The 11,384-nt window shown below is 37.6% G+C and overlaps 1 protein-coding gene across 1 annotated transcript in view; it reads right to left on the bottom strand.

The window, feature by feature from the left end:
- Positions 1-2,091: 2,091 nt before the first annotated feature.
- The window catches only part of TEX9 (testis expressed 9), a 42,081-nt gene continuing 32,788 nt past the window's right edge, over positions 2,092-11,384 (bottom strand). Inside the window, exons 10-11 of the mRNA XM_056115328.1 lie at positions 2,863-2,997; positions 2,092-2,372 (exon numbers count right to left, since the gene is read on the bottom strand). Of these exons, the coding sequence (XP_055971303.1) occupies positions 2,295-2,372; positions 2,863-2,997 (213 nt within the window). The 3' untranslated portion in view covers positions 2,092-2,294. The remainder of the gene's footprint in view (positions 2,373-2,862; positions 2,998-11,384) is intronic.

The following is an 11,384-nucleotide window of genomic DNA, read 5'->3' as shown; positions in this document are numbered from 1 at the left end:
TAACGTAATGGTTTCTCATGCATATAATTCAAACACCACACCCTTCACCAGTTTTCCTACTTCCTCTCTCAAGGACTCAACGCCCCACCATTTCAATATCCACCTTCTACTGCACACCCACACACATGCACAATTGTGTAGATCAGTTTCCTCATTATGTTGCCTTTTTTTCTGGCTAAAAATACTATTAATAATGATTTCTCACAGACATAATTGCAACACCAAACCCATCACCAGTGTGCCTGTCTCCCTCCCACAAGGACACCATCACCCCTCCACTCTGCCCTATTCTGCAACACAATTGTCCATGTCAGTTCTCCTGTTGTGTTCCCTTTGGTTCTTGTTGCTACCTTGATGTGTATCTTTACGTCCCACGTGTGAGAGATCATTCTGTAGCTGTCCCGTTCCTTATGACTGACCTTGCTCAGTGTGATAGATCTGTGGAGTATTACACTGTGTATATATACCACATTTTTTTTCAGCTTTCAGCTTTATTTTTTCTCAGAAAATTAGTTTTAAGTTGTTCATGATTTATTACATTCAATACACCAACACCAGTCCCACCACCAGTGCATCTTCCAATTGTCTTTATTTCCAATTTTTCCAACCACCTCTCAAAGCCTGCCCCTATAAAAGGCCCTGAATAATTTATTTTATATTGCTTATTATAATATGCTAAAAATGATCAAAAATATTTCATCAGAAGAAGGGGTGTGAATATTGTATCTCACCATGGAGCCATTAAGCCCTTGTGGAAGAGATTACTAACATGTTGTTACAGGTTAAGCCTGTGTGTTTATATTTTCTTAATTAAGATTGCTTGTTTATATTTTCTTAAGATTGGCATTTAATTTACATCCCCATCCTGTGTGGTGTGCTACTCCTGGTTTATCAGTGGAGTAGAGTTTGAGATGTCTCATGGCCGGAAGTACACTCCAGGAATTCAAAAAATTTGAATGGGGTAAAACAAAACAGCAGGAGTTAAATTGTTAACTGGATGGTGACCTTGGGTTCCCCAGACGACGGAGCCTGGCACAGGGTCTGGAAGCATCTCTGTAACTTGTTGATATCTTTCGAGATTTATTTATGAATCTCTGGATCATGGCCTGTTAATGAGCTTATTTGGTGCCAGTGGCCGTTCATGGGTGTGACTGCCAGGCTTCTGGAAAAACAGGGAGAGCAGGGCGATAGCCCATTCCCAACTCCATGAGAGCCTGGAGATTTCAGTCACAAAAGCCCCAGACCTGAGTTTTTCAACATATCAGTTTCTGGAGTCCAGCTGGTACCACAGCTTCTTGGCCCATTCATCCATAATTGGGCCTTTGAGTTGCTATCCTATCTTAGCTGCTGTGCTTAAGTGAGGTGAGGAACATAGGTGTGCATTTTTATTTTTGAATTAATATTTTTCTGTTTTTGGGGATGCCAAGAAGCTGGATCATTTTCTTCCTATTTTTTTGGATGGCTCTCCGTGTTGCTTTCTACAAAGGCTGACCAGATTGACACTCCCACCAACAGTAGATAAGGTTACTTTCTTACCGAAACCCTGCCCGCGCTGGCTATTTACAACTTTCTGATATATCATTCTCACAGTCATGAGGTGATAACTCATTGTTGTTTTATTTCCCTAATATAAAAGACAAGATATTTTACATATGGCTGTTGGCCATTTGTATGTAAGAAGAGTATTTTTTTACCATGACATTTCACTTAAGGCTACAATTTCTATGAACTTAATTGACTGATTTCACCAGGGAAATAAAAGTACTTAGAATCTGAGTTTAAAACATCTACTTTTGGGGTCATAGTTTAGTAGGTAGTAAAAACAGGTAGGACATTTGCCTACACACAGCAAACCCCTGTACTGCACATGATCCCCTGAGCTATGCCAGGAGTTATCCCTGAGTGCAGAGACAGGAGTAAACCCTGAGCACCACTGAGTGTGGTCCAAAAACCGAAACCAAAAACATACAGCAACAAAAATTTACTATCTACAGATAATGGAGAGAAGAATAAGGACTTTCAAAGCACTTTATTACCTAATGCACATATTATCAACAGCAACAAAAATTTCCTGTCAAATTATTATATTACTATTCTGTCAAAAAAGACAATCAAAAGTTAAATTCCTATTGTTTTGTTTTTTCCTAATAACTACATAAATTTTATAATCCTCTAATCTAGATTCATTATCAAATGCCTTTAATATTTACAGAGAACAAAAATAATTCTAACCATTATAACTTAAATTTAGAAAAATATCTACCATACGCTGTATAAGGACTAAAGTATACAATTTATGAATTTTCCCATTCAAGTGCCTTCATAAATTCCTCTTCAGTGAAGGACAACATCTTAGCAGCTTCAATATGCATCTGTATTTTAAAAAATCAAATTGTAAGAATGTGTACTCTAATTCCAATATACAAGGTGTTTTAAATGTTAATTACATTCATGGTCCAATCAATAAAAGCATATTTGTTCAATGTAGTATAAAACCAACTTCTGTTGAGAAAGCAAAGATACTGTAAATAACCTTTGTAAATGGGAAAATGGCAAAATCATGAATTCAAATCTTACCACTAGGTGAGTGATTGGTAGAGAAGTTGGGAACAATAGTGCTTCAGGATTATTTTTTCTTTTAAGATTTCAGTAAAACCTTTCCATCTTCTAAGGTTATAGTTATTCTTTTACTTGCTCCTTTCTGTAGTTACTCTAAGTACTTTCCATATTACTAATCAAAATATCCATTTGTTTAGTTCACACAATCTAAAACTTATACATAATAAATAGTAATACTACATATTTTTAATAGCGTTCAGGTATTTGTAATTTAACTCAGTGTTTTCTAGGATAGGCACTCACCTTCTGCCTTTTTAAAATATCAATTAATTTTAATTGTTTTTTAAATCCTATCATTAACTCTCCTTTTTGTTTTTCTAGCTTCTTGTTTTCTGATTTTAATGCTTCAATTTTTCTGTGCTCCTCATTTGTAATATCCTGCAAAAGGAAAAAAATCACATATGTATTTGGCAGCATTTTACTGAAAGAAATTATACAAATATAGTATCAGTAATAAGTACTATTTTAAATTAATAATATTTGCATTAGTAAACAACTGTAATTTTAATAATTATTGATGTCCTGGTCTCTCACATATTAAAAATTTTCTTTACTTTTGTTTTTGGGACACACCTGGTGGGACTCAGGACTTAGTCCTGGCTCTGAACTCAGGATTAGTTCTGATGCGATCAAAGGACCATTTTGTTGCCAGAGATCAAACCCAGGTATCTGCTGTACTATTGATAACTCTCTAAAAATGTTTTTAAACTAACTTTTTATTTTTCATTTCAATATAATGGCACAATAGCTTATATACAACTTTTCTGACAGTAACAAATAGAGACCCTCAACACAATTTTAAATGTATTTGAGGCATAGGGTCAGAAAGAGAGCTCATGCGGCTGAAGCGCATTCCTTGTATACACAATAGCCCAGAGGTTCAACCCCTTGCATGCCCCCTGAACACTACCGGGTATAATCCTATTGGTTTCCAGCTTCACTTGGCCCGAGGAGTGTCACACCTTCAGGTCATGGAATTGAGCCTGCTTAGCTGAGTATCACCAGAAATGGCTCCCTGGTCCCCCTGAGCAGTTTGATATCCTGTCCCCAACAACATACAGGGAATAAATGTATTTAAGGCAAACCCAGAGTCATCAGATGTGGAAACAGAAGATAGATAATCACTGAAAGAACATAAGCAGAATCTTTTCAAGATTTACATTTAGCCATCATCTGAGAGCTGTTTCCATTCATAGGTGTGGAGGGGGCAACTTCAAGCGGAAAAGTAGCCTACTGGGCTGAAGGATGAGATAGGAGTGCTATAAATTTCCAGTTGGGAAATCCTAGAAACTAGGAAGTTCTCAAAATCTTCATGTACCTGCGTCAACTCTTTTACATTCAAATCTAAGTAACATTTGAGGGTGAGACTCCTAAGAACCCCAAGAATAATAAGTATAGGTATAATTACAGGTACAAATTCAGTCATTATCGATGACAAGAGAAAAAAAATTTGTATCTTGGTAGAAGTTAGCTGGATGAGATCTGCAGCAATTTGGACAATACCAAAAAAAAGGAACAGTGACTTCAATATAGGTCAGTCTTTATTATTTGCATTTAGAAATGCTACTGATTTCTATTATGTTGATTCTGTAGCCTGCCACTTTAGGCCAGATTGTTTCTAGTTTTTGTCTACAGTCTTTAGTGTTTTCTAAATACAGGACATCACTGCACTGTAGCACTATCGTCCCGTTGATCACTGATTTGCTCAAGCGGGCACGCCAGTAACCCATCTCCATTCGTCCCAGCCCTGAGATTTTAGCAGCCTCTCCTTACTCATCTTTCCCAACGGCTGTATTAGAGGCTCTTTCAGGGTCAGGGGAATGAGACCCGTTATTGTTACTGTTTTTGGCATATCAAATACGCCACGGGTAGCTTGCCAGGCTCTGCCATGCGGGAGGGATGATATATCAGTGGGCTAGAATGTGAGAGGCCTTGCACTCCAGGAAATAATGCATCGCTCTCTTCCGGGGGCTTTGGTTTATAGTCTCTGAATCTTGTTCGTTGATGAGATTACTGCTGGGGGCAGTTTGTGAGTGTGACTACCAGGCTACTGGAAAACTGGGGTTCTAGGTCGAGGAGGCCCAGCCCCGATCCAAGCAGGCTTGGAGATTTCAGCCACAGGTCCTGAATGTCTGGGTTCTTTTGCTGGTTCCTTCATTTGTGAGGCTCATCTGAGCATGTGGAGAGTGGCCTTGATCATGGCTGTGGCTGGGTTCTGGAGGTTTACAGCTGCCTGGGTTCTGCTTGAGGCAGGGAGAAAGACTCAACCTGCCCCACTCCGAGGGGCCCCGGTGAAGACAGCCTGGCACAGGGGCAGGACATCATCAGCAAATTATCATATCCTGACTTCTTTTCCAATCTGGGTCCCCTCAGTATGTCTCTTCTTGTCTAATTGCTAATGACAATGATTTTCAATACTCAATACCATGCTGAAAACAGAGTGGAGAGTAGATATTCTTGTCTTGGGCCTCATGTTATAAAAATTGTCAGGAACGACAGTTTTCATAATTGACTATGATGTTAGCTGTGGATTTGTAATAATTTCACTATTTTGACGAAACTTCCTTCTACTCCATTTAGTTGAACTTGATGGGTCTTAGGTTCTGTCAAATGCTTTCTCTGAATTTCCTGTAATCATATAATTTTTGCTTCTGCTTGTATTGATATATTGTGTTACACTGATTGACTTACATATATTTAACCATATATTCATATGGTTTAAACTTTTCTTTGTATAGTATATTACATTGATTTGTATACAAAAGCCAACCCTGCATACCTGAAATACATATTTCATCATGATCAACTTATGTATTGTTGGATTCAGTTCACTAAGATTTTGATAAGGATCTTTGCATCTATGTTCATTAGGAATATTAGTCTGTAATTTTACTTTTTTTCCATTTTTATTTATTTTTTAATTTTAATTTTTTATTGGTGAATCACTGTGAGGTATGTTAAAGACTTACAAACTTTCGGGATGGGGGGTGGGAGGGATACTGGGATCCATGGAGGTGGGAAATGTGCACTGGTGGGGGAATGGGTATTCGATCATTGTATAATTGAAACCCAAGCAAAAAATCAGTAAGTCTACAACTATAATTTTACTTTTTAGTCATATCTCTGATTTTGTGATCAGGGTTAATGTCGCCCTCATAGATACTGTTGGAGAGGACTCCTATTTCTTCAATTTGTTTAAAAGATCCTGAGAAGAATAGGAAATGTCTTCTTTGAAGGTTTGGAAAAACCAGTAAATATGGACTTTAGTTTTGAGCACAACTTTTGTTATTGCTTAATTTCCTTGTTAGTAACTGATCTCAGTTCAGGTAATCTCCTAACTCAGTCTTGGGATCTTTAAGGATTCCAAAAATTTATCCATTGGTTCTCCAATATTGTGACACAGAATTTTTCATAGTAACTTCAGATAACACTTTCTATTTCTGTTGTATTTGCTGTAATTTCTCTTTCATTTCTGATCCAGCTTATCAAGCCTTTCTCTTTTTCACTTTGTAAATTTAGCTAATGGTTTGTCAGTCTTGTTTATTATTTTAAACAGTTATTGGTTTCAGTGATCTTTTGTATGTATTTACATTTATATTGTGCTCAGAATAACAAAAACCCAAGACAGAATAGTGAAAGCAGCAAGATCAAAAAAGTAACTTACAAAGGAAAGACCGTAAGATTCATAGCAGATCTATCAAATGAGACTCTATGAGCCAGAAAAGAATGGAGAGATTTAGTGCAAAAACTTGGTGAAATAAGGTCACCAAGAAGACTCTATCCAGTTAGATTATCATTTAGATTTGAAGGAATGATAGAGAGCTTCATTCCTCTATCGTTGACAAATAAACAGCTTAATCAATTCATTGCCTTGAAACCAGTCTTGCAGGAAGCATTAAAGGAGCTTCTTTAAAAGAGAAGGAAAACTGCAGTATTTGGCATTAAGTACAGCATATACTCATGGTGCATTCATTCCTGGTGTTTATGGTTGTCCTCTGTAAGATCAGTAAAGGTTTGTTTACTCCTAGCTTGCTAAGGGATTTCACACATTTTCAATAATGAATTACCATTTCATTTATATTGAATTTTCTATGTCAGACCACATGTTAGGGTTTTTTTTTAATATCCATAGAGCTTATTACAATCTTTTACTTATTAATTCAGACCTTAAACAGTATCTACAATACACACACATATTTTAGTGAAGTAAGATAGTTTTTGTTGAACAAAACTGGGAAACATGTGAGGAGAGACATCAAAGAGAAGAGAAGAGAATCAAGGAGAAGAAGTAAATGTTCAAAGAGAACATGGGCTCTCCAGAGGGGGAAAAAAAGCAATCAAAGATACAAGCAAGCAAAATATGTGTTCAAAGGAGAACACGGGCTTGAAGAACAAGCCTTCTGCTTCGTTTTGATTTGGAAGGTCACTCTTGCTATGCTCAGTGTCTACTGGCTCTGTGTTGAGGGATCACTCCAGGAAAAGCCCAGGTCAGCTGCATGCTAGGCATGAGCCCTACCCATCATACTATCTCTCTGGCCTATTTTCTAACATAAAGCCAATATACCCTTTCTTGGGATAAAATGCACTTTTATGGTATCTTCATTTCAGATTACATTTTCAATATACATTTTGGATTCTATCTTTAAAATTGTCTTAATTCTCTACACTCTTACTATATTATGTACATTTGTATTATTGCATTTGTATTATATATCTCATGTAAATTTTCAATGGATTAGCACTGGATTATTTGTAATATTTTAAAATTTTATATACCTGCGATAGCACAGCGGGTAGGGCGTTCACCTTACAAGCGGCCAACGTGACCAACCCGAGTTCGATTCCTCCGCCCCTCTCGGAGAGCCTGGCAAGCTACCGAGAGTATTCGATATGCCAGACACAGTAACAACAAAGTCTCCAATGGAGACGTTACTGGGCCTGCTCGAGCAAATCTACGATCAACGGGAGGGCCTTTACCTTTATATACCTGCAAAAATATAGCTTTTGAAAAAATTTCACTTTATCAACTTATCTACAGTTTTGTGGGATTCCAGAATATTAATCATATTGATCTACATATGTGTAGGTGTTACCACTTCCACAATAAAATGGGGAAGAGGAGAGAAAGAGCTCATGTGGGATTAAAAGAAAAAACACAGTAAGGGAACAATAAATGGTCAAAGTCATTGGAACTGAACAGCTTGTCTATAAAACTGAGCTTGCATGGTGGGAGTATAAGCCCCTCTCTGGAACATGGTAGAGGGAGTCTAGCTGCCTGGTGGGGGTATGGTGACAGAATGATATATGCATACAAAATATGATTAACAGCATTATAAATCCTGTAACCTCAATAAAAATGGTAAGATAAAGTAAAAATATAAATAAAATCTTGAGAAAAAATTGAGCAAAGGACCTGATATTTCTCCAGATAAGACATACCAAAGGCCAACAAGTATTTAAAAAGACAATGAACCTTACTAATCTTAAAGGAATTTTTAAAAGCCCACTCAGCACTGTCCTCCCATTGTTCACCGATTTGCTCGAGCAGGCCCAGTAACGTCTGCATTGTGAAACTTGTTGTTACTGTGTTTGGCATATCGAATACATCAAAGAGAGCTTGCCAGGCTTTGCCATGCGGGCGAGATACTCTCGGTAGCTTGCCAGACTCTCCGAGAGGGGCAGAGGAATTGAACCTGGGTTGGCTGAGTCAGCCGCGTGTAAGGTAAACACCCTACCCACTGTGCTATGGCTCCAGCCACATAGATATCATCTAATAATCTAGTTTGACTACTATCAAAACAGACAAGATGGCAGCAGATAGTCACAGATTTCTTGTCATAAAGACGACAGCACAGCACTTCTATTCAAGGCCCCTCCCATTGGTAACAGTTTCTTCTACTGTACCTGTGCAGACTTCTCCCCAAGTTTTACATATTTCCAGTTCTCAAAACAGCTTCACATTCACCATGTTCTAAAACGACTTGCTTTTCTTTCCTCCAACCAATACTAGTGTCTTCAGTTTATTTTTGAAAACCAGAAGTCAAAATATCCCTTCTTACGCTTTTGTTCCACACCAGCTCCAAATGATTTTTCCTTGTTGGATGCAGATTCTCTCAGTTTGGTACAAGTGATATTATCATCTCACTCACATGACCAAATAGTTGATCTGCATCTGTTCTAGCCGACTTCCAATTGATTCTCCACACTACAAGCTAAGAAATACTTTCCACATGTATATCTGATTGAGGCATGTTCTTCCACAACAACTGCAGTGGCTTTAAAATGCTTCTTGAGTACTTAACATCCAGTCTCTTACATATATTTAAAGTCTGAATTTGCAACACCCCCTTCATATTCATACCTAATTTTCATTACCTTATCTTTCCTGTCACAGTCATTCTTTTACATACTATTCCTCTGTCCATAATCTTCCCCAGCATATAATTCATATATTATTCAGATTTTTATCTTTAGAAAGATTTTTATGAAAGCATCCACTTAACTGTTCATGTCCTCAAAACACCAATCAGATATCTTTCAGGGCATTTATCAGAGTTGCATCCAAACTTTGCTTCATCAACTATTTAAATAACATCCATTTTCTCTACTTTATGATAAATGTAGGCTGGAGCGATAGCACAGCAGAAAGGTGTTTGCCTTGCACGCAGCCAACATGGCCAACTCGAGTTCGATTCCTCCGCCCCTCTCGGAGAGCCCGGCAAGCTACCGAGAGTATCTCGCCCACAAGGCAGAGCCTGGCAAGCTATCCGTGACGTACTCAATATGCCAAACACAGTAACAATAAGTCTCATGATGGAGACATTACTGGGCCTGCTCGAGCAAATCGATGAACAACGGGAGGACCGTGACATGATAAATGACTGTAATGCTAAAATGACTATTTTTTATTTCCAGCCTTTACTGAAGACCTAGCAGGCTCTCACTACCACCTCTATATGAATTAATGAAGAATTATAAATGATTCAGTTCTAAATAAAGTAACATGAATTTGATGACATTTAAAATGGACTTCAAGCCACGATTACCTTGTTTGAAAGTAGAATCTAGTAGAAGGAAACTCCCGTCCCTGACCTTACTTTTCTCAAATAAATTTTCTACCAAAATTTTTAAAAAATTAGAATTTAACTATCAAATAGTTGTCTTGAATCGTATCTTCCCTGACACCCCCCTCCCTGGGCAGTTTCAGAGGTAATTAGTATATGCCAGGCACCGAGGCAGAGCATTGAATAATACAACAGGGCTCCTATATATATTATATGCCAGGCCCCGAGGGAAAGCTCTGAATAATATAGCAGGGCTCCTAGACTCAAGTGGCATCAGGTTTACAGCTGACTCACTTCATTTCACAAATTACTCTGACTCTAAAAGCCAGATCAACTGTTTCCTAAGCTTGGTGGAAAATAAGTTTATTATTTTTTTTAATTGTTAGCTTTCTGATGACTACAGGGTAATTTTATATTGCTGTACGGAGATCAAATCTACATCTAGAATACTAGAAAATCCCAATGTAGTTATTCCATTTTCTTGAAAATTCCTTTAAAATTCACCAAATTATAAATAATATTATAGGAACATGCTCATTGTTAACAAGTTTCTTAAAGATGATGTCCTAAAAAAACCGAGAGCCTGAGAACAGATGACTGGTTAAAGAAACTTCGGTACTTCTACACAATGAAGCACTATGCAGCTGTTAGAAAAGATGAAGTCATGAAATTTACATACAAGTGGTACTACACGGAAAGTATCATGCTAAGTGAAATGAGTCAGAAAGACAGAGACAGACATAGAAAGATTGCATTCATCTGCGGAATATAAAGTAACAAAATAGGAGACTAACATCCAAGAATAGTCGAGATAAGTACCAGGAGGTACTTATGGCTTGAAGGCCAGCAGCACATGCTAGGGGAAAAGGCAGCTCAGATAGAGAAGGGTGCACCAAGTAAAGGTTGTTGGGGGGATCCTCCCAGGATGGGAGATGCATGCTGAAAGTAGACTATAGACCGAACATGACTGCCACTCAATGCCTCTTTTGCAAACCACAGCTCCCAAAAGGAGAGAACGAACAAAGGGAATGCTCTGCCACAGAGGCGGGGTGGGATGGGGGGAGAGATACTGGGATCATTTGTGGTAGAGAATGGGCACTGGTGGAGGGATGGGTACTCAATCATTGTATAACTGAAACCCAAGCACAAAAACTTGTAAGTCTACAACTGTACCTCATGGTGTTTCACTAATAAAAATTTTAAAAATAAATAAAAATAAAAATAAGTAAAAAAAAAAAAGATGATGTCCTAAACTGTTCAGTTAATAACTTCTATGAATAAGTCCCCATCACCATTCCATCCCTGAGGCCTAAAAAATGAGCATAGTCTATCAGAGAAGATACATTAAAACTCTGAGTCACTGATGCTTTTGTTAAACATCTTCCTCAGAACTTACAATCCCAGTTCATTTCTATATTTTATTGCTACTAATGTAATCAAGAGGTTATCACTTGTATGTAATAGGGGTGGCTCTTAATTTCGTTATCCAAGTCATTGTTAAGTTACTAAGCATTTTCTAATAGACACACTCTAATGAAGTATAACTTTCAGGTTGACAAAAAACAAAAACTAATAGGCAATATTTACAAAGTGTACACAAAGCTTTCACCACATTAATATATGGGCTTATTTATTTATTTTATTTAACATATATTCCAGGAATTGGTAGTAATACTTAGCCCTGCATTGGCTAGATAAAAA

This window comes from Sorex fumeus, unplaced genomic scaffold (assembly GCF_029834395.1).
Source record: "Sorex fumeus unplaced genomic scaffold, SorFum_2.1 ptg000029l, whole genome shotgun sequence".
Classification (NCBI taxonomy): Eukaryota; Metazoa; Chordata; class Mammalia; order Eulipotyphla; family Soricidae; genus Sorex; species Sorex fumeus.
The sequence above is the reverse complement of the archived record's forward strand: the minus strand, read 5'-3'. Positions and strand labels throughout refer to the sequence as shown.